General features: G+C 45.1%; 1 protein-coding gene across 3 annotated transcripts in view; it reads left to right on the top strand.

The window, feature by feature from the left end:
- Positions 1-24,425, top strand: part of CNKSR3 (CNKSR family member 3) — a 151,624-nt gene that overhangs the window by 121,450 nt on the left and 5,749 nt on the right. For 2 of the 3 annotated variants that reach the window (XM_040429392.1, XM_040429393.1), the window contains exons 8-13: positions 578-646; positions 12,814-12,960; positions 18,424-18,548; positions 19,310-19,506; positions 20,052-20,141; positions 20,812-21,874. In XM_040429392.1, coding sequence (XP_040285326.1) covers positions 578-646; positions 12,814-12,960; positions 18,424-18,548; positions 19,310-19,506; positions 20,052-20,141; positions 20,812-21,107 — 924 coding nt within the window. In that variant the 3' untranslated portion in view covers positions 21,108-21,874. Of the gene's footprint in view, positions 1-577; positions 647-12,813; positions 12,961-18,423; positions 18,549-19,309; positions 19,507-20,051; positions 20,142-20,808; positions 21,875-24,425 lie in introns of those variants that run through there. The other variant, XM_040429394.1, reaches the window with a different exon arrangement.

Here is a 24,425-nt window from a genome sequence, read left to right on the forward strand (position 1 = left end):
AATGTTGAGCGGTCCTCGTGACCAGCAATAAAACAATGAGCCGGCAGCTGCTGTAGCTCTCTTCTTGTAACTCTCACAGCTTCTAACAGTAGATAGCACTGTTGGCAGCTAAAGGATGGAACTGAGCATATGCATCCACCTCAGTGAGGTGGACAGAGAAATAACGAAAGGAACAAGCAGCAGGTGGTGCTATATAGATACATTTTATTTAATAAGTCAGTGGCTATACAAAATGTTTAATTACTTGCAATAACAATTTCAGATCCAGGTGCTGGTTTAAAAAATGTAAAATATGCATATTTGTTTGTGTTGCTTAAAAGAATGGAGACACATTATCGTATGATTTGAATGGAAAATATAAAAATGACAAACATAATCCAGGGATACAAGACTTTGTTGTAATACTGTCTCTTGGAACATGACATCAGCCAGGCTCGCTCCCTAGGCACAGCTCCACAGATACATTCTCTAAAGCTGTTATAGTTACCTGCAACAGAACAAACAATCTCCAGAAAACAACTAAAGACAGGTCTGGGCATTCTCGTTGATTTGTTTTTCCTTTCTTCCAACTCCCCAGTCGCCAGCTGATATGTCCCGGAAGATTCATGCAGGTGATGAAGTGATACAGGTTAACCACCAGACTGTGGTAAGCAACGTTGTATTATTTTAATCGTTCTTCAGTAAGAAAAAGTATGGACAATTACATCAGAGGATGGATAGCACAGGCATTGAAACCCAGGCACACATTTCCGCATGGTATCTAAATTGATAGAAAGTGGAACATCAGTATTGAGTCTTGCTGATATGTGCTACTGTTACTTGAACTCATCCTACTGTCATATGTGTAGGATACAATAAACACCAGATTGGAAATAGTACAAAATCGTATACTAAAAGACTGATAGGAGTAGTAGTGCTGCAGATGTCAGCCGGAGGTTGAAACAGAGCAGTGCATGACGAATAGAAGGCAAGGTGACGAATAAGTAGTGGCTTTATCTATTATCTTAGGAGAAAAGATAGAAAACGTAGCTATATCGGTTGAAGTTCCACCTTTCTCAGATCAATGTTATGGCATTAGTTGTTAGATTAATTATAACCCTCAATGCCTTTTGCTATTAGGCTACTTTCACACTGGCGTTTTGGTTTCCGTTTGTGAGATTCGTTCAGGGCTCTCACAAGCGGTCCAAAACGGATCAGTTTTGCCCTAATGCATTCTGAATGGATAAGGATCCGCTAAGAATGCATCAGTTTGCCTCCATTCCGCTCTAGAGGAGGACACCAAAACGCTGCTTGCAGCATTTTGGTGTCCGCCTGACGATGCGGAGGCAAACAGATCCGTCCTGGCACACAATGTAAGTCAATGGCAACGGATCCGTTTTCACTGACACAATATGGCACAATAGAAAACGGATCCATCCCCCTTTGAATTTCAATGGGGTTCAAGACGGATCTGTTTTTGGCAATGTTAAAGATAATACAAACGGATCCGTTCTGAACGGATGCATGCGATTGTATTATCGGTGCGGATCAGTCTGTGTAGATCCATGACGGATCCACACCAAACGCGAGTGTGAAAGTAGCCTTAGGTAAGCATCTAGCCTGTTGTTGAATGCTGACATAGTGTCCGCCTTTACGTCCTCAGGGAAGAATATTCAATAGTTTGATTTCTTGAACTGTAAAGTGTGTTTTCCTGTCCTGATGTCTACTAGGGCTGCAACGAGTACTCTATTAAATCGAGTAATTCGACACAAAAAAGCCTCGATGCAAATTTTTTGCATCGAGGATTCGTTTGTGTCACTTAACCACGGAGTAGGAGTGAAGCTCTTGCTATTACTCCCACTCTGTGGTCTCCCACTGGCCCGCACTGTGCTCTGAATACTCACCTTTCCAGCAGGGGGCCTCCGGACACTCCACAGTACGTCCGTGGTCCCACACTGCACTGACCTCCTGACGTACCCACGCCGTGACCTGACGCGCTGTGTGACGTCAGGCCCAGAGCAGCGCGGAACGATGGAGTGTCGGCGGCGCCCCTGCTGGAAACGTAAGTTGGTGACACCGAGGGGGTGGGGGCGTGACTAACGCTGGGCGTTCGGAGTGCCCAGCGTCATAGCAACCAATAATGCTGTGCACTCCCGGTGTCAGAAGGAGTGCAGGCCAGGCTTTCACGGACCGTGCGTCCATGGTTTAAATGAAGTGTGGCCTGGCCTTAGGGGAGAGATGGCACAAGGAGAGCAGAGACTATGACACGAGGGAGAGCAGAGACTATGGCACAAGGGGGAGAGACTATGGCACAAGGGGGGAGAGATGATGGCACAAGGGGGGGAGAGATGATGGCACAAGGGGGGGAGAGATGATGGCACAAGGGGGGGAGAGATGATGGCACAAGGGGGGGAGAGATGATGGCACAAGGGGGGGAGAGATGATGGCACAAGGGGGGGAGAGATGATGACACAAGGGGGGGGAGAGATGATGGCACAAGGGGGGGGGGGGGAGATGATGGCACAAGGGGGGGAGAGATGATGGCACAAGGGGGGAGAGATGATGGCACTGGCGGAGTGGACCTGATGGCACTGGGTGGGAAATGCTGAAGGCACAGGTGGAGTGTAGCTGATGGCACTGGGTGGTAATACTGAAGGCACTGGGTGGTAATACTGAAGGCACTGGGGGAGTGGAGCTGAAGGCATTGGGGTGGGAAGAGCTGAAGGCACTGGGGGAACGGAGCTGATGGCACGGGGGGAGCTGATAGCACTGGGGGATAGTGGAGCTGATGGCACTGGGGGGAACGGAGCTGATGGCACTGGGGGAAACTGATGCACCTGGGCTGATCGCACGGGGGGAAGGAAGGGTGTTGGGGACTGATGGCAGGGGGTCTGATGAGTTTTTATAATGGGAAAACAGTCTATTAATTCATTCTTTATTATTAGAGTACTCGATTAATCGGTAGAATACTCGATTGCTAAAATAATCGTTAGCTGCAGCCCTAATGTTTACATAGTCTCCTCCAGATGTAAAGAATGTTCCCTGGTCCTTTGTCAAGTCTTTGGAATGAATAAATCCTGTGCCAGTTCTTTGCATTCACCGCACATGTATTTATACATGTATATGAGATCACCTCTAAGACGTCTTTTTCCCAGCTGAACAAGCCCAGTTTTTTAAGCCTTTCATTATAAGAGACCTTCCATCCCATTTAGTAATTTCAGGTGCCTTTCAGTCGGAAAGACAGTGGCATGTGGCACCATACGCCACAATCAAAGAGGCCTGCCCAAGCCTTTTGAGAATCAAAAATTGAAGTCTGGGGAAATAAAGGGCCTTTGCAAGGGGGACATCTTAGGCTACCTGCACACTGGCGTTTTGGATCAGTTTTGCCCTTAATGCATTCTGAATAAATAAGGATCCGCTCAGAATGCATCAGTTTGCCTCCGTTCCACCTCCATTCCGCTTTGGAGAAGGACACCAAAACGCTGCCTGCAGCGTTTTGGTGTCCGTCTGACGAAACTGAGCCAAACGTCCTGGCACACAATGTAAGTCAATGGGGACGGATCCGTTTTCTCTGACACAATAGAAAACTGATCCGTCCCCCATTGACATTCAATGGTGTTCAAGACGGATCAGTTTTGGCTATGTTATAGATCAGGGATGCCCAACCTGCTGCCCTCCAGCTGTTGCAAAACTACAATTCCCAGCATGCCTGGACAGCCTACAGCTATTAGGGTATGCTGGGAGTTGTAGTTTTGCAACAGCTGGAGGGCCGCAGGTTGAGCATCCCTATTATAGATAATACAAACGGATCCGTCTGTAAGCCTGTCTGCATACAGGAGTACAATAAATATACGGGTGGGGTGGACCTTGCAGACCAAATGCTGCAGCCCTATAGCGCGGTCAGGAAACTTGCAGCCCACCTTATGCAAGTAGCCCTGTATAATTCTTTTGTCATGTTCCAAAAAGCAGGGAACCAAGGAACATATCTTGATTTTCAAGAACAAATCATTAAAGGATAACTGTCATATTTTTATTTAAAATTAAATTTTCATATATGTTGTTGCTGCTGTGGTGATAATCAATAATCACTAATTATTGTGTTCACATACCACTTGTTTAATAAGATTTCGTCCATAGCAACCGCTCCTCACAAGACTTCTTCCTGACTTTCTTGTTAAGATGGCTGCGGATGCCCTTACTCTGAGGCTAAGACCTCCCTCCCTAACTACCCAGAATTAATTCGGCTCATCTCGGAACGCGCAGCCTCACCCCAATCAATCTCAAAATTTTAGTAGTTAATCTAAAAAATTTATTGCGAATATCGGCACTATCCCTGTCTGACGGGAGCATGCACACAGCGTTCGGGACTGCCCACTACTACGTCCTCCGTCTTCTGTATATAGAAGATAGGAGACGGAGAACACCTAGCTGTTTTAGCCGCACCACTGAAATGCCTGGGGGAGGAAAGAACATGCTGCACTTACTAGGTAATTCAATACCTATACAAAAGTGTTAACTGGGGAACTAAGGTAAACTTAACACCTTAAGGACCTGGCCATTGTTTGCAAATCTGACCAGTGTCACTTTAAGTGCTGATAACTTCTTTGACTTTCACACTTGAGTTCGGGGTTCCGCTTGTGAGTTCTGTTTGAAGGCTCTCACAAGCGGCCCCGAACGGATCCGTACAGCCCCAATGCATTCTGAGTGGATGCGGATCCGCTCAGAATGCATCAGTTTGGCACCGTTTGGCCTCCGTTCTACTCAGCAGGCGGACACCCGAACGCAGCTTGCAGCGTTTTGGTGTCCGCCTGGCCGTGCGGAGCCAAACGGATCCGTCCAGACTTACAATGCAAGTCAATGGGGACGGATCCGTTTAACGTTGAAAATATGGTGCAATTGCAAACGGATCCGTCCCCCATTGACTTTCAATGTAAAGTCAGGAGTCCCTATTAATATACCATCAGATCGGAGTTTTCTCCAATCCGATGGTATATTTTAACTTGAAGCATCCCCATCACCATGGGAACGCCTCTGTTAGAATATACCATTGGATTTGAGTTAGATTGTGAAACTCAGATCCGACAGTATATTCTAACACAGAGGCGTTCCCATGGTGATGGGGACGCTTCAAGTTAGAATATACTAAAAAAAACTGTGTACATGACTGCTGCCTGGCAGAACTCTTAAAAACAGGGGGGGGGGAGGGGGGGCCGGCCGCACTGGCCACCAATGAGTTAAAAACAGGGGGGGGAGGGAGGGGGGGCCGGCCGCACTGGCCACCAATGAGTTAAATACAGGGGAGGGAGGAGGGGGGGGGCAGTCATGTACACAGTTCTTTTAGTATATTCTAACTTGAAGCGTCCCCATCACCATGGGAACGCCTCTGTGTTAGAATATACTGTCGGATCTGAGTTTTCACAAAGGGAAAAATCAGATCTGAAAAAAAACAGTTATGCAGACGGATCCGTTCTGAACGGATGCAAGCGTTTGCATTATAGGAGCGGATCCGTCTGTACAGACTCCAGACGGATCCGCTCCGAACGCAAGTGTGAAAGTAGCCTTAAATCCGGGCCATTCTGCATTTTAATTTTTTTTTTCGTCACATATTGTACTTCATGACACTGCTAAAATGAAGTAAAAAAAATTCATTTTTATTTATAAAAAAATACCAAATTTACCAAAAATTTGTAAATAAATAGCAAATTTCCAAGTTTCAATTTCTCTACTTCTATAATACATAGTAATACCTCCAAAAATAGTTATTACTTTACATTCCCCATATGTCTACTTCATGTTTGGATCATTTTGGGAGTGATATTTTATTTTTTGGGGATGTTACGAGGCTTAGAAGTTTAGAAGCAAATTCAGAAATTTTCAAAAACCCAATTTTTAGGGACCAGCTCAGGTCTGAAGTCACTGCGAGGCTTACATAATAGAAACCACCCAAAAATGACCCCATTCTATAAACTACACCCCTCAAGGTATTCAAAACTGATTTTACAAACTTTCTTAACCCTTTAGAATTAATGGAAAATAAAGATACAATTTCAAAATTTCACTTTTTTGGCAGATTTTCCATTTTAATAATTTTTTTCTAGTTACAAAGCAAGGGTTAACAGCCAAACCAAACTCAATATTTATGGCCCTGATTCTGTAGTTTACAGAAACACCCCATATGTGGTCGTAAACAGCTGTACGGGCACACGGCAGGGCACAGAAGGAAAGGAATGCCATACGGTTTTTGGAAGGCAGATTTTGCTGGACTGTTTTTTTTGACACCATGTCCCATTTGAAGCCCCCCTGATGCACCCCTAGAGTAGAAACTCCAAAAAAGTGGCCCTATTTTAGAAACTACGGGATAGGGTGGCAGTATTGTTGGTACTAGTTTTTAGGGTACATATGATTTTTGGTTGCTCTATATTACACTTTTTGTGAGGCAAGATAACAAGAAATAGCTGTTTTGGCACAGTTTTTATTTTTTGTTATTTACAACATTCATCTGACAGGTTAGATCATGTGATATTTTTATAGACCAGGTTGTCACGGATGTGGCAATACCTAATATATATACTTTTTTTTATTTATGTAAGTTTTACACAATGATTTCATTTTTGAAGCAAAAAAAATCATGTTTTAGTGTCTCCATATTCTGAGAGCCATAGTTTTTTCAGTTTTTAGGCGATTATCTTAGGTAGGGTCTAATTTTTTGCGGGATGAGATGACTGTTTGATTGGCACTATTTTAGGGTGCATATGACTTTTTGATCGCTTGCTATACACTTTGTGATGTAAGGTGACAAAAAATAGTTTATTTAGCACAGTTTTTATTTTTTACGGTGTTCATCTGAGAGGTTAGGTCATGTGATATTTTTATAGAGCCGGTCGATACGAACGCGGCGATACCAAATATGTATACTTTTTTATTTATTTATGTAAGTTTTACACAATAACAGCTTTTTTCAAACAAAAAAAATGATGTTTTAGTGTGTCCATATTCTGAGCCATAGTTTTTATATTTTTTGGGCGATTATCTCAGGTAGGGGCTCATTTTTGGCGGGATGAGGTGACGGTTAGATTGGTACTATTTTGGTGGGCAAACGCCTTTTTGATCGCTTGCTGTTGTGCTTTTTGTGATGTAAGGTGACAAAAAAATGGTTTATTTAGCACAGTTTTTATTTTTTACGGTGTTCATCTGAGGGGTTAGGTCATGTGATATGTTTTATAGAGCCGGTCGATACAGACCGGAGGAAAATGACGTTTTTGTTTATTTTTACTTGAAACTTTTTATTTTTTGGGGGGAAAACTTTATTGTTTCAACTTTTTTTTTTCACTTTATTTTTTGTCCCACTTTGGGACTTGAACTTTTGGGGGTATACTATATTCCTTTACAATGCATTCCAATACTTCTGTATTGGAATGCATTGGCTGTATGAGTAATACTGTATGTATTACTCATACAGCTTCCGGGGCCTGTGAGATCCAGGGGGCTGGATCTCACAGGCTCTTCACCGGAAGGCAGCGCAGATGCCTCAGGAAGGCATCGCGCTGCCTTCCATGCCATCGGGTCCCCCCCACAGCCCCATGGGGACCCAATGGCACCACCACCGCACCAGGTAAAAGCCGCAAACCGCGGGACCCCCCGCGCATTTTGCCGAGGTGCCTGCTCAATGATTTGAGCAGGCACCTTGTGCTGATCACCGGGAAACATGCCCGGACTCGGGAAACATGCCGTACTGGTACGTCATGTGTCCGTAAGGGGTTAATAAGACCAATCCAATTACATAAAAAAATAAAAATATGACAGTTACCCTTTAAAAAAAAAAAATATTTGGAGAGCAGCGCCAGGATAGCAGTGGGATAGCGTCATTTAGTCATGTCAGCAGAATTATCCTAGGGCAACATTTTCCATCAGAGGTGCCCCCTATTGTGAAAAAAGCAGAGCCCAAAAGAGATGAAGGGTCTGTTACAAGAATGGGATATGGCGGGATACTATATATCAATGTGACACCTGTCCAGATACTTAATTAAATGAATTTTCCATTTTTTTTTACTTCTTTTTTGCACTTTTGGCCATTTTTAATTTATTATGCAATCCACTGTTTTTTAACATTTCACATTTCGTTATATTATTAGCCAATTATAATTTGGAAAATTAGACAAACTCCAAAATGTAAAAATAAATTCTCATTATACCCCTGGATGAATACCGTAAAATAATAAAATTCTCACTACACCCCTAGATGACTACTTTAGGGGGTGTAGTTTCCAAAATGGGGTCACATTTTGGGGTACCTCAGGGTAACTTCAAATGCGACAGAGCACCTGAAAATTATTACAGTGAAATCTGCCCTCCAAAAACCATATAGTGCTCCATCTGTTCTAAGCTCTGCCGTGCGCCCATGCTGCAGTCGACAACCACTTATGGGGTGTTACTGTAAACTGCAGAATCAGGGTAATAGATATTGAGCTTAGTTTGGCTGTTAACCCTTGCTGTGTTACAGGAGAAAATTAATTAAAATGAAAAATCAGTGAAAAAAGTAAAATTTTTAAATTTCATCTGCATTTTTCTTTAATTCTTGGGGAGCACTTAAAGGGTTAACAACGTCAGTTTTGAATAACTTGAGGGGTGTAGTTTCTAAAATGGGGCCATTTTTGGGTGGTTTCTACTATGTAAGGCCCACAAAGTGACTTCATAACTGAACTGAACTGGTCCTTAAAAAAAAAAGTGGGGTTTAGACATTTTCTTAAAAAATGTAAGAATTGCTTCTAAAATTCTAAGCCAGTGGTGCCGCACTAGACTTGGTGTAAATTTTGCGGGCCAGAACCAGGTAGCTTTGCCAGAAAGAAATGCAAACGCTGTGAGGGGGCACGTGTGAGCATTACTACTGTGGAGAGGGCACATATCTGGCATAACTACTGTGAGGGGGCACATATCAGGGTATAACTACTGTGAGGGGGCACATATCAGGGTATAACTACTGTGAGGGGGCACATATCAGGGTATAACTACTGTGAGGAGGGCACATATCAGGGCATAACTACTGTGAGGAGGGCACATATCAGGGCATAACTACTGTGAGGAGGGCACATATCAGGGTATAACTACTGTGAGGGGGCACATATCTGGGCATAACTACTGTGAGGGGGCACATATCAGGGCATAACTACTGTGAGGAGGGCACATCAGGGCATAACTACTGTGAGGAGGGCACATATCAGGGCATAACTACTGTGAGGGGGCACGAGTGAGCATTACTGCTGTGAAGAGGGCACATATCTGGGCATAGCTACTGTGAGGGGGCATGTGTGAGCATTACATCTGTGAAGAGGGCACATATCTGGCATAACTACTGTGAGGGGGCACATATCTGGGTATAACTACTGTGAGGGGGCACATATCTGGGTATAACTACTGTGAGGGGGCATGTGAGCATTACGTCTGTGAAGAGGGATGTGATGTATACATGTGTGTAATGTATGTAGTGCAGTATGTGATGATCACACACACTGCACTACATACATTACACACATGTATACATCACATACTGCGCTGTCACCTTCTTCTGCGGGTCTACCGTGATGTCTGGTCTTTAGGCTTCAGTCAGATCCTCCACCGCCATGCTTGCGCCGTGTGCCCGACACCACCAGGAACTGGCACCTCCTCCTTTCATCTCCCGCCGGCTTCTCCTACAGCAGGGCGCTCTATCGCTCCAGTGCCCGCCCAATCTTACCAATCAGAGGCGTAGCTAGAAATGACTGGGCCCCATAGCAAAAAATTTATGAGCCCCCCCCTCCCTTATCTCCCACCCCCACATACCTATCGGACCTCCCACCCCTTCCAGAGCTCCCACCCAAACACCCCTCCAGGATCACCCACAGGTCCCCCCCCCCCCCGAAAGCGTCACCCACAGGCCCCCCCCCCCCGTAAGCGTCACCCACAGGCCCCCCCCCCCCGTAAGCGTCACCCACAGGTCCCCCCCCCCGTAAGCGTGAGCCACAGGTCTTCCCCCCCCCCCCCCGTAAGCATCACCCACAGGCCCCCCCCCCCCCCCCCCGTAAGCGTCACCCACAGGTGTCCCCCCCGTAAGCGTCACCCACAGGTCCCCTCGTAAGCGTCACGTCACCCACAGGTGTGTCCCCCCCCCCCTCAGGAGTCCCCCCCTCCCCCTCAGTGTCACCCACAGAGTCCCCCCTCCCCCTCAGTGTCACCCACAGAGTCCCCCCTCCCCCTCAGTGTCACCCACAGAGTCCCCCCTCCCCCTCAGTGTCACCCAGAGAGTCCCCCCTCCCCCTTAGTGTCACCCACAGAGTCCCCCCTCCCCCTCAGTGTCACCCACAGAGTCCCCCCTCCCCCTCAGTGTCACCCACAGATCTCCTCCCCACCCAGACCTGCTTCCTAGCTAATTTATTCACTGCACTTGCCTCTGTATAATTGAAGAGAAGCGCCGTAATCTCGCACAGGCGCACTGGCAGAGGCCAGGAAGACGGTGCATGCGCACTTCGATGCCTCTGCCAGTGCGCCTGTGCGAGATTACGGCGCTTCTCTTTAATTTCACAGAGGCAAGTGCAGTGAATAAATTAGCTAGGAGGCTGTGCTGGGCGGGGAGATTGCAGGCACAGGCAGCATCGCTTTGCTGCCTGTGCCGTTCGCAGTGTGCCCTGCGCTGATAAAGTCCTGTTACTGCGCAGGCCGCATGACACGGCTTCGCGGGCTGCATTTGGCCCGCGGGCCGTAGGTTGGGCATCACTGTTCTAAGCCTTCCAATGTCCTAAAAAAAATGACATTTTCAAAATGATGCCAACATAAAGTAGACATATGGGAAATGTAAAGTAATAACTATTTTGTGAGGTATCAATATCTGCCTGAGGCCTCTTGCACACGACAGTGTGTCCCCCGTGGCCGTATTGTGTCCCGCATACAGCGGGTCTGCAGTACACTGGACACTGGCCGAGTGCATTCCGCATCACGGATGTGGACCCATTCACTTGAATGGGTCCACAAATCTGGAGATGCGCTGCGGAACGGAACCACGGAACGGAAGCACTACGGAGTGCTTTCGTGGGGTTCCGTAAAAATATAGAACTTGTCCTATCTTTTTGCGGAACAGACAGATCGCAGATTCAAGTGAATGGGGTTGTGATCTGCATGCGGCTGGCCCACGGTCGGTGCCCGTGCATTGCGGACCGCAATTTGCTCGTTCGTGTGCAAGAGGCCTTAAAAGCAGAAAAATGACGGTATGCATTTTTCCAAATTTTCTGTAAATTTGGGATTTTTTTTATAAATAAAGTTGAATTATATTGACTCAAATTTACCACTGTCATGAAGTACAATATGTCACGATAAAACAGTCTCAAAATGGCCTGGATAAGAAAAAGCGTTCCAAAGTTATTACCATGTAAAGTGACACACGTCAGATTTGCAAAAATCAGTCTGGTCACGAAGGTGCAAAATGGCCCGGTCCTTAAGGCCTGATATTAAATATTGCTGCTTGACTTTTTTTGTTACCAGAATACCCACGTTTTTTTTCTTGTTCTAGTGTCCCCATGTTTATTCCATTTAATGTGCATGCAGCCATATGATTACTGTGGCCCAGGTATATTACTTTACATTTATCTTCTTTCCAATGCGGCCAACTTATCTAGGTCTTTCTGTAATATTCCACAAGCAAGCTGGGTTTTAAATATCCTACACATTTTTGTGTCATCAACAAAGACTGACCTTTTACTCTTAATCCCATCCACAAGATCAATGATAAAGATATTAAAGAGAATTGGGCCTAACACCGGTCCCTGTGTACCCCACTACTGACTTTAGCCCATTTTGAGTACTATATAGCATTTACAATGATGCTTTGTGTTCTGCCCTGTAACCCATTCTTTACTCATGTGCTTATACAATGGTCTATCAATTAGGCTACTTTCACACTCACGTTTGGTGCGGATCCCTAATGGATCTGCACGGACGGATCCGTTCAGATAATACAACCGCATGCATCCGTTCAGAATGGATCTATTTGTATTATCTTTAACATAGCCAAGATGGATCCGTCTTGAACACCATTGAAAGTCAATGGAGGACGGATCAGTTTTCTATTGTGCCAGATAGTGCCATAGAAAACGGATCCGTCCACATTGACTTACATTGTGTGTCAGAACAGATCCGTTTGGCTCAGTTTCGCTGCAAGCAGATTTTGGTGTCCACCTGCAAAGCGGAATGGAGACGGAACGGAGGCAAACTGATGCATTTTGAGCGGATCCTTTTCCATTCAGAATGCATTAGGGCAAAACTGATCCGTTTTGGACCGCTTGTGAGATCCCTGAACGGATCTCACAAACTGAAAGCCAAAACACGATTGTTAAAGTAGCCTTACTGAACTCTTAAGTACCTGTGGATGTATGCCATCTGGGTCAGGGGCTTTTTGCTCGTCTGCATGATATCTGGTACTGGCAGCTCACTTGCGAGCACAGATTAAAAATATCAGTTTAATATCTCTGCCTTCCCTTTGTCCTCTACAGTTATATTCCCATGGTTATCTTCTAGTATAACATTTTTTGGCATGTATATATTTTAAAAGTTTTGGGGATTTATTTTAATGTTTAGTTTACATTTCCCGTTGAGCTCTTTATAAACCTGGAATATTTTTTCAGAACCCATGACATACAGGATTTTAAATGTTCTTTTTTTCAAGTATTTATATCATTCCGTCTCTCCACCTATGAAAAAGAGGTCCTTATTTGTAAATTAACATTTTTTTAAATTTATTCTGTTAATCTTAAAACTATATTTTATATTGTGCTAAACTTTGAGTAAAATATGTATTCTGTTGCTCTTAAGGTTGGATGGCAATTAAAGAATCTTGTAGCAAGATTGAGAGAAAATTTGGGTGAAGTCACCCTGCTTCTAAAAAAGAGACCTACAGGAACTTTCAATTTCACTCCTGCTCCTTTGAAAAACTTGAGATGGAGACCACCTGTTGTGCAGGTATGCAGAATAAGCTAAATCCACTCATTGACAAAAAAATAACTCCCCAAGAGAGAGTTGTTAGAATGGAACGAAACTTTCTTTGTATGAATGTAATGATAATATATGTACAAGTGATTACAATATAAGAGTGAAAGGGCAAATTTATTGGAGAAAACTGTACAATTAAAAGGAGGCTCCAGTACCCTATTGGGCAGCCTCGAGCCTGGATACAAGATGAGATGCGGTTGAGCATGGAGACATATAGGTTCTATATAGCAGTGTTTCCCAACTAGTGTGCCTCCAGCTGTTGCAAAACTACAACTCCCACCAAAGGCTGTCCGGGCATGCTGGGAGTTATAGTTTTGCAACAGTTGGAGGCACACTGGTTGGGAAACACTGCTATATAGTATCCTGCAGCACATTTGTGCACAGTTGTTGCAGCTGGGTCTGTAGATGCTGTACATTCGTAGGCTAAATGAGGCTACTTTCCGACTTGCGTTCGGGGTTCCGCTTGAAGGCTCTCACAAGCGGCCCCGAACGGATCCGTACAGCCCCAATGCATTCTGAGTGGATGCGGATCCGCTCAGAATGCATCAGTTTGGCACCGTTTGGCCTCCGTTCCGCTCAGCAGGCGGACACCCAAACGCAGCTTGCAGCGTTTTGGTGTCCGCCTGGCCGTGCGGAGCCAAACGGATCCGTCCAGACTTACAATGCAAGTCAATAGGGACGGATCCGTTTGATGTTGACACAATATGGTGCAATTGCAAACGGATCCGTCCCCCATTGACTTTCAATGTAAAGTCAGGAGTCCCTATTAATATACCATCAGATCACAGTTTTCTCCAATCCGATGGTATATTTTAACTTGAAGCGTCCCCATAACCATGGGAACGCCTCTATGTTAGAATATACCATCGAATTTGAGTTAGATCGTGAAACTCAGATCCGACAGTATATTCTAACACAGAGGCGTTCCCATAGTGATGGGGACGCTTCAAGTTAGAATATACTGAGAACTGTGTAATAACTGCCCCCTGCTGCCTGGCAGCACCTGATCTCTTACAGGGGGCTGTGATCCGCACAATTAACCCCTCAGATGCCGCACCTGAGGGGTTAATTGTGCGTATCATAGCCCCCTGTAAGAGATCAGGTGCTGCCAGGCAGCAGGGGGCCAGACTCCTGCCAGACATTTCCCCCCCTCCCTCCCCAGTTTTAAATTCATTAGTGGCCAGTGCGGCCCCCCCCCCCCCCCCCACTAATGAATGTAATACAGGGGAGTGAGGGGGGGGCCGCACTGGCCACCAATGAATTTAAAACTGGGGAGGGAGGGGGGGGGGTCTGGCCCCTGCTGCCTGGCAGTACCTGATCTCTTACAGGGGGCTGTGCAGACACCAGACGGATCCGCTCCGAACGCAAGTGTGAAAGTAGCCTAAGCTGGCATCTCAGGTCATCCCATAAATGCCTGATTGGCAATACATCTAGCGACTGGGCAGGCCAAGGAAGTGTTGCAATCTGGTGGAGACGTTAATGGGAAACTTTTGCTGTGTGTTGGAGAGTATTATACTGCTGAAAAATGCCAGTCGGAAACCCAGCCATGAGAGGCAACACATGTGGCCACAGGATGTCCTGCACATATCTCTGAGCTGTTAGTGTCCCTTGTATCACTACTAGGGGTGGCTGACTGGAGTTCTGGCCCGTAGTAATCCATGTTTCTCATTCATGACACCACTGCAAAAAAAGGAAACGATGGATGGTGGACAGCAAAACTATGGGAGCTGCTCATGGTTGTCTGGGGATCACACTATCCTCTTGACTGGTGGTCTGTCTGGATCCTGTTCTCCATTTGTGTGTACCATCACATAACCGGTGCTTCCAATACCTCATAAAAGCTTTGGCCCAAATGGCCTTTAATGGTGGGAAATTTGTCAACATAAGGCTACTTTAACACCTGCGTTCAGGTGTCCGCTCGTGAGCTCCGTTTGAAGGGGCTCACAAGCGGCCCTGAACGCAGCCGTCCGGCCCTAATGCATTCTCAGTGGAGGCGGATCCACTGAGAATGCATCCGTCTGCCAGCGTTCAGCCTCCGCTCCGCTCAGTGAACGGACACCTGAACGCTGCTTGCAGCGTTCGGGTGTCCGCCTGGCCGTGCGGAGGCGAGCGGATCCGTCCAGACTTACAATGTAAGTCAATGGGGACGGATCCGTTTGAAGATGACACTATATGGCTCAATCTTCAAACGGATCCGCCCCCATTGACTTTCAATGTAAAGTCTGGACGGATCCGCTCAGGCTACTTTCACACTTAGAAATTTTTCTAAGTTATAATGCAGACGGATCCGTTCTGAACGGATGCAAACGTCTGCATTATAGGAGCGGATCCGTCTGATGAAACATCAGACGGACCCGCTACGAACGCCAGTGTGAAAGTAGCCTAACCATCCTGGCTTTTCTCACTCCAGTGATGCACCTCCTCTGTCGACACCACAAAATGTCTTTGAGTGCGTTGTAGAGGCATGTATAGCAGCCACTACCCAAAAGTAGCCCATGAGAGCTTTTTTATAGGGCAGCGGGGGAAGCACTTTTATGCCCTCTTGTGGCAACACCCATTGTATAGTCAGACCACACATGTAATCATTTACATATCTGCCTGAGACATATACTCACCTAAAGAATTATTAGGAACACCTGTTCTATTTCTCATTAATGCAATTATCTAGTCAACCAATTACATGGCAGTTGCTTCAATGCATTTAGGGGGGTGGTCCTGGTCAAGACAATCTCCTGAACTCCAAACTGAATGTCAGAATGGGAAAGAAAGGTGATTTAAGCAATTTTGAGCGTGGCATGGTTGTTGGTGCCAGACGGGCCGGTCTGAGTATTTCACAATCTGCTCAGTTACTGGGATTTTCACGCACAACCATTTCTAGGGTTTACAAAGAATGGTGTGAAAAGGGAAAAACATCCAGTATGCGGCAGTCCTGTGGGCAAAAATGCCTCGTGGATGCTAGAGGTCAGAGGAGAATGGGCCGACTGATTCAAGCTGATAGAAGAGCAACGTTGACTGAAATAACCACTCGTTACAACCGAGGTATGCAGCAAAGCATTTGTGAAGCCACAACACGCACAACCTTGAGGCGGATGGGCTACAACAGCAGAAGACCCCACCGGGTACCACTCATCTCCACTACAAATAGGAAAAAGAGGCTACAATTTGCACAAGCTCACCAAAATTGGACTGTTGAAGACTGGAAAAATGTTGCCTGGTCTGATGAGTCTCGATTTCTGTTGAGACATTCAAATGGTAGAGTCCGAATTTGGCGTAAACAGAATGAGAACATGTATCCATCCTCTGATGGCTACTTCCAGCAGGATAATGCACCATGTCACAAAGCTCGAATCATTTCAAATTGGTTTCTTGAACATGACAATGAGTTCACTGTACTAAAATGGCCCCCACAGTCACCAGATCTCAGCCCAATAGAGCATCTTTGGGATGTGGTGGAACGGGAGCTTCGTGCCCTGGATGTGCATCCCTCAAATCTCCATCAACTGCAAGATGCTATCCTATCAATATGGGCCAACATTTCTAAAGAATGCTATCAGCACCTTGTTAAATCAATGCCACGTAGAATTAAGGCAGTTCTGAAGGCAAAAGGGGGTCCAACACCGTATTAGCATGGTGGTCCTAATAATTATTTAGGTGAGTGTATCTGCATGCCAACATTTGCAGCAATATGACATTTCTATCTAGGTGCTTTATTTCATTTTTGTCAATGAGTGTAGTATTCAACCATTTTCATCCCTATTAAAAAAATCTAATAACTTATAGGGAGTCTGTCACCAGGAAATTCACTGTTAAAACAGGCACAGTGCCTTTTAGGGCTAGCTTAGCTGAAAGTAAGGATACCTTTCACTTTGTGGTCCTTTGCCTCATTCTGGAGAAACAGTACTTTTAGTGCATATGCAAATTAACAGTTAAAGGGGTTGTCCAAGTTATTTTTTTGTTCTTTGAATGTTTCTAACTAAGCAAATGCAAGGGGTTTTCAATTCACTTACTTCATCTACTTTGGCCCTGTTGGCCTAGTTAGCTGAGCATCACATGACCTGTGATGTCAGCGTCTTTCCCTGCTCTAACGTTCCATGCACAAGTCTGAGGGAGCAGGTCTGCTGCTGTGCACAGAACATCAATGTGAAGGCTGTGCTAGTTGGAGCAACAAGCCACACCCCCTGCACTACCCGATCTGGTGGCTTAGCTTTCTGCCCTGTGTCTCCCCTCTTACTGGATTCTCCAGCAAAGTTTAACCCCTTCTATCATCAGCAGCACAAACTCAGGGTTGGAGGCTCTGCCTCAGGTACTGAGCAACTTCATGGTTTCCTCAGGCACTGAAGAGACAAATACTGTGCACAGAATAGTCCCTCCCTCCTCACCTTGCAAACAAGGTGACAAAGACCAGAGGAGTTTTCTCCTTTGTACTCTTGTGCTGGCTGTGAAGAAGTTTCTGCAGAACATTATACAAGAACAGGTAGGAGGGAAGATCCTGTGTGTATCAGCAATGTCATTGTACTGTACAACTAGGACTTGCAGTCCCACACATACAACATGAGTATCCCATCAGTTACACTGCAGTCAGGGCAGCAATTATATTGACCCCTTTTTTAGAGCAGGAGAAGAAAGGCAGTCTTGGTTGACTCCCACAAATATTCATGAGGAAAAATTCAGATTGCTGTTACACACCCCCTCAGCTTCTGCAACTGCATGCAAACAAAGGGGCCAGAACTGAACTAGGGAAATGAGTAAATTATAATTTTTTTGCCTAAAACTTGCTTAGCCTATGTATATAATGCTGACCATCAGATTTACAGTGCTTTTTTATTTTTTTATATATAACTTGGACAACCCCTTTAAGTGCACCCAGGGCGAGCCCAAGCCACTCGTGTATCCTTGCTGCTCCTGCCTTCTCTGCCAGTCCCTCCCTCTCCTTGACTGACAGGGCCAGGTTCCTCTATAGCAGGCTTGCTCAACCTGCGGCCCTCCAGCTGTTGCAAAACTACAACTCCCAGCATGCCTGAACAGCCTACAGCTATCAGCCTACAGCAGGGCATTGTGGGAGTTGTAGTTTTACAACAGCTGGAGGGCCGCAGGTTGAGCATGCCTGCTCTATAGTCATCGTGCCTGGTCCCTTCAATCAAGAAGGAGATGGAGGGGCTGGCAGAAGAAGCAGATGCTCTGGTGGGCATTTGCTTTGTTTTCTCCAGAATGAAACAACAGATCACTAAGGGAAAGGTATCATTACATGCAGCTGAGCTTTTCTATGCAGCATTGTGTTGGTTTCAATGGTGAAGTTCCTGGTGACAGATTTTCTTTATATAAAAGAGGTTGTATGAGATCAGGGGGAAAAAAGAAGATTCTTGTCCATGATCCACCACCCATAATTTTTAACACAATTATTTTTAATAATGTATATCTTTCTTGTAAATTTAGACAAGCCCACCACCCACTACAACACAGTCTCCTGAAAGCACATTGGATACCTCACTAAAGAAAGAGAAGCCAGCAATTCTTGATCTTTACATTCCCCCACCACCAAGAGTCCCTTACTCCCCAAGGTATGTATGAAGCAACTCTTTTGAAAGGTACAGGTTTAGTCATTTTCCAAATGTTTACATCTGTACAATATTAGATGATATTTAATTTGTGTTTTACATTTATTTTCAACACACAATTGGGCACCCTTACCGGCACACCAGCCAATGATGTTGATGTTTCTGGTAAAATCAGCATTAGTCATTTTTTTGGCATCTTAAATACCATATTTAGAAGCATTTCTGAAGTATTTGTACAATGAGGGCATAAATACCACAGTGTGGGCATAACTACTGTGATCGGGCACAATGTAGATATTATTAGGGGACACATATCTGGAAACAACTACTGAGAAGGTTGTACAATGAGGGCAATACCACTGTGAGGGAGCACAATTTTTTTAAGTACTGGGGGGAGGTGCAAGAGAAAGGACCCGCCCTGGGTGCCAAACACCTGATGCACACCAGTGGGTACTCCTCTTTAACAGCCTAAACAGCAAGTTGGTGAAAAGAATGTATTGGGTGGAAATCCTTCACAGGCCAGGTCAATTTCACATAAGTGTAATACGGGTGAAAATCCAAACCCGGCCTTGAACGACCATTACGACCAGATGCACTCATATTATACTTGTTTGAAATGGTCCTTAATTTGCTAATTTTTAAACCTAAATATAGTGTAAAATGAACCTTGTAACATTGTTTTAGACTGTGAAGGCAAATTAATGACACTGTACAATTTGATTGTGTTTTTTAATATAATAAAAGCACGTTTTCTGTGTTCTTAGAGATGAGAAGATGAGTTTCAGTTACAGTGGTTACAGAGATTCACACCCACGCTCAAAAGGTTCCGAATCTCCAAATTCTTTCCTTGATCAGGAAAGCCGAAGGAGGTTTACCATTGCAGACTCGGATCAGCTGCCCTCATATCCAATTGAAGTTCATGTCCAACCTGCTAAACTAAGAGACAAGACTCCAATGTATGGTAAGCTTTGAAACTTTAAAACTTCCAATTATACGGTTTTCTTCATACCATATACAGTAGGTATATGATTGGTGCCTGTGGTGGTGACATCAATATGTAATCACATGGTATGTGTCATCTGGACAGTGTGTAGCATAGCATTGGAAGCAAGGAGAAAATGGGAGAAACCTTCACTAGAGAAACAGAGAAGAATCAGTACATGAAGAATATTGAAACATTTCTTATTGCTCACTTTTTGGCTGAATACAATTTTAACTGAATTTTAAATTGCCTTTTTGGAAGGAATGTGGAATATTTAAAAGACTCCCATTCCGTGAATTGGAGATACTAGTTCCCATTGCTGCCATCTTGACATATGACACCTTAAAAAACTGTTATGATTATCCTCTACAGATTTTTATTCACATTTCAGACTATTACTATTAATTTTTATCTTTATAGATAAAAATCAATGTAAAGAAAAACCTCTAGAAAAATTCAGTTGCCTATTTTAGTTTATTGATATAGTCTGTTTCACTAATTCATTCTTCTGTCATTGTGAATAGGTAAGCCACGTCCTCTATCTATGCCTGCTGAAGCTAGCTGGATTGTGTCTACAGAATCGTTTTCACGGCATAGAATGACAGGAAAAAAAGGTAAATTAGTGAATAGCTGCTCTTTAACAGACAAGCACCCGAATAAATATTATAGTCACATATTTAAGAGAATTAAAGGGGTTGGCCAATTTCCATTGTCTTATACAGTAATGTATGCTCCATTCATCTATGCTTAATTGCATACTGTCCCCCAGGTTTCCTAATGGAGGACCCCGGCTGCCCCGGTTTCAGTGAAGTAAACGTACTCACCTGTCATCCCCAATGTCTGTGGACTGCAAAATGGTGGCAACCACTTCCGCTGGCTTTTCCTGGGTACCTTCTATTCTACATGTGCGCTGATCAGCAGATGGACTCGTCCAGTGCATGCCAGATACAGGCAGCAGAATAGAAGGTATTCAGGAACAGCTAGAGGAAGTCTTGTAGCCCATGGAAGCGGAGGATGACAGGTGAGTATGTTTACTTCATTGAAACCGGGGCAGCCAGGGGCCCCCATTAGGAAACCCGGGGGGCAGTATGCAGTTAAGTATGCTGGAATAGAACATACATTACTGTATATGGCATTTTAAGCCTGGCATATATCCATATTGTATAGTGAAGATTTTTAACCAGCTATTTTAAATACATCTTTGTATGATTGTATGGTACTGACAAGAATGCATATGGCATATTTTTACATATTTACTGTATGTGCATTTCCTTTCTTTTTAAGGTGATGAAGCACTCTCCAGGTATTTCAGTAATGAGAGGATAGCACCAATAATAGAAGAAAGTGTATCATCTCGTAATTATTTTACCAGATCAACTGAGAGGCATTTAATCAGAGGAACAGATTATATTAGGGGCAGCCATGGTCTTCTAAACATGGACTTACACAATAGTGCAACAATGCCATACCAGGAGGAAGGTTCCAGGAAACACACTACCGCTTCATCTTCAAAAAATAGCACCACAGAACCCTCACTACTGGTCAGTTGGTTTACCAAACTAAAACTCTTGAGTCGCTGACATTGTTTCCATAGACATTTACCTTTCAGTGCCTTTGCCCTTATAATGGCAGTATTATGTGAAGCTGGTTCCCCAGCAATGAATGGGATTTGCCCTTCACAGCTTGCTTACTTTTGCAAAATGGCATCAGGATATGACAATGCCACAAATAATTTATCAGCAATAAAGAGGAAATAAATATTTTGAAATCATGTGTATCCTAGCTATGGAAATTATTTTTGTCTCCTGGATGTTGTTCTTTTTTGTACTTTCTTACAAAGCTCTGTTAAAGAAACGCAATATGTGCATGTAAATTTTATTTACATTTTTTTGTGCAACTACTTTTTTAAGAACTGTTCAAGAATTAAGTAATTTATTAAAAAATAGTTGTCATTTTTTTCCTTTTGCTGTTTACCAAAGGATCATTTATTTAATATTGATTTTAGGATGCTTTCTTTGCATTCTGTTTTTGGTTAACAATTATATTTTCCTAAGGTGTTTAAGCAATATGAAAGAAAACACATTTCACATTTAATTTATATAGAGCAGGTGGAATTTTTGTTCATATCAATAAGGCATATACATGAATGTGCAGAGACTTGTCTCGTCACTTTCTACTTCTTCTGTCAGCTCCCCTTACATTTTTAATTTTGTAAATACTTGTATTCCCCATAAAATAACAATTGTGGAGCGTCTTAGGACTTTTCTTCATTACGTTCCTCCTCTATCCCTCCTAGGAATTTATGAATAAATTAACAGCTGGGTGCTTCCATTTTCCTTCTAAAAATGTTAAAACACCAGCTGTCAATTCATTCAGATTCCTAGGAACAATAATATCAAATATATTAAGAAACTGTATCAAGTCTTCTATGCTGATGGTTTGTGAGGGTAAGTACACTTTAAAGGTTATTATCAGAGTTTTAAAGGGTTTATCCAAGTTAAAAATTTGAAAAAAGGCAGAGAAGCTATTAGAATAATAAAAAAGTTATACTGTCTGGAATCCCGTGTGATCCAGCTCCACCACTCCGATCCTCCCCACTGCCATGGCCATAATGTTAAGTTCTTGGATGGAGCAATGACATGCTTGTCTATCACTGTGACCACTGCAGCTAATCACTGGCCTCAGTGGTAAAGGACAGTTACAGGGCAAGACTGCTGAAGCCAGTGATTGGCTGCAGCGGTGACATGCGTTATGCAGGCAAGTCACCACTGCTGGCAGGGAAAATTTTGTGGCAAAGGCTGGAACGGAGGGGGCTCAAGACTGAGTATAATCCTTTTTTATTTTTAAAATAAATAAATAAAGGCAGGGAAGTTATTTTTTTTTCACGTTAACTCAGACAGCTCCTTTAAATAAGGGCTGTTGTATGTGCTGCTGTGTACATCAACTTCTGTTTTGATGTGCTGAGATTAATAGACCCTACAGAGCTTACAATTTATGTCCTTGTAGGTTATTATTATAAAGGTGCCTTACAAATGAGGAAACTGCAAAGAAACAGGTTCTCTCATCAGCTTATCTTAATCAGAGCTGTTCATTTCTAGACCTTCAACTTAGGTGTGGACTAATTTCCCCTTCCACTTCCTGCTTATCTTCTTTTCTATACTTTAACAGGGCTTGACAAATTTCCTTGGAATCTAGGAGCCAGCTAAAAAAGTTAGGAGCCAGGCGGAGCCGCGTCATAAAATCTATATTGCGATATAATTTTAAGCATGTATATCGCAATATATCGTTTTCTATATTTGGGGGGGGGGTGTTCAAACTTTTTTTTTTTTTACTTTATTTAATAACTTTTAGCCTCCTTAAGGGCTAGAACCCTTGTCATATTCACCCTAATAGAGCTCTATTAGGGTGAATAGGACTTTACACTCTCCCTGCTGTCCTGTGCTTTGTGCACACAACAGCAGGGAGCTGACCATGGCAGCCAGCCTCTGATCAGCCCCCCCCCAGCCTCTGATCAGCCCCTCCAGCCTCTGATCAGCCCCTCCAGCCTCTGATCAGCCCCTCCAGCCTCTAATCAGCCCCTCCAGCCTCTTATCAGCCCCTCCAGCCTCTTATCAGCCCCTCCAGCCTCTTATCAGCCCCTCCAGCCTCTGATCAGCCCCCCCAGCCTCTGATCAGCCCCCCCAGCCTCTGATCAGCCCCTCCAGCCTCTGATCAGCCCCTCCAGCCTCTGATCAGCCCCTCCAGCCTCTGATCAGCCCCTCCAGCCTCTGATCAGCCCCTCCAGCCTCTGATCAGCCCCCCTCCAGCCTCTGATCAGCCCCCCCCAGCCTCTGATCAGCCCCCCCCAGCCTCTGATCAGCCCCCCCCAGCCTCTGATCAGCCCCTCCAGCCTCTGATCAGCCCCCCCAGCCTCTGATCAGCCTCCCTCTTATCAGCCCCTCCAGCCTCCCTCTTATCAGCCCCTCCAGCCTCCCTCTTATCAGCCCCTCCAGCCTCCCTCTTATCAGCCCCTCCAGCCTCCCTCTTATCAGCCCCTCCAGCCTCCCTCTTATCAGCCCCTCCAGCCTCCCTCTTATCAGCCCCTCCAGCCTCCCTCTTATCAGCCCCCATCTTATCAGCCCCTCCAGCCTCCCTCTTATCAACCCCTCCAGCCTCCCTCTTATCAGCCCCTCCAGCCTCCCTCTTATCAGCCCCTCCCCCCCTCTTATCAGCCCCCTCTGGTAACAAACCCACCCTGCCTCCCTCCCCAGTATTAATCATTGGTGGCAGTGGCCACAGGGTCCCCCTCCTCCTCCTCCCCCCATCATTGGTGGCACTGGCAGTGGGCAGTTCCGATCGGAGTCCCAGCAGTGTAATGCTGGGGCTCCGATCGGTTACCATGGCAGCCAGGAGTCACGCTACTGAAGTCCTGGCTGCGATGGTATGTTAGTGAGCAGCATTATACTCACGTGCGCCGTGATCGCCGGGAGCTCCTTCTTCTCATAGGTCTGTGCGGCGCATTGCTAATGCTATAAGCATAGCAATGAGCCGCACAGACAGAAGAAAGAGCGCCCGGCGGCCACGGCGCACGTGAGTATAATGCTGCTCACTAACATACCATCGCAGCCAGGACTTCAGTAGCGTGACTCCTGGCTGCCATGGTAACCGATCGGAGCCCCAGCATTACACTGCTGGGACTCCGATCGGAACTGCCCACTGCCACCAATGCAGAGAGTCGAGACTGAAGAACCCGGCCCCCGACCTCTGACAGGACGCTGTGATCCGCGCGAATAACCCCTCAACTGAGGGGTTAATCGCGCGGATCACAGCGTGCAGTCATAGGGGCCGGGATATGGCCGGCACATTCATTGGTGGCGCAGTGGCCACAGTCCCTCCCCTCCTCCTCCTACCCTGTTCTT

The sequence above is a fragment of the Bufo bufo genome, chromosome 4, assembly GCF_905171765.1.
Source record: "Bufo bufo chromosome 4, aBufBuf1.1, whole genome shotgun sequence".
In the NCBI taxonomy this organism is placed as follows: domain Eukaryota; kingdom Metazoa; phylum Chordata; class Amphibia; order Anura; family Bufonidae; genus Bufo; species Bufo bufo.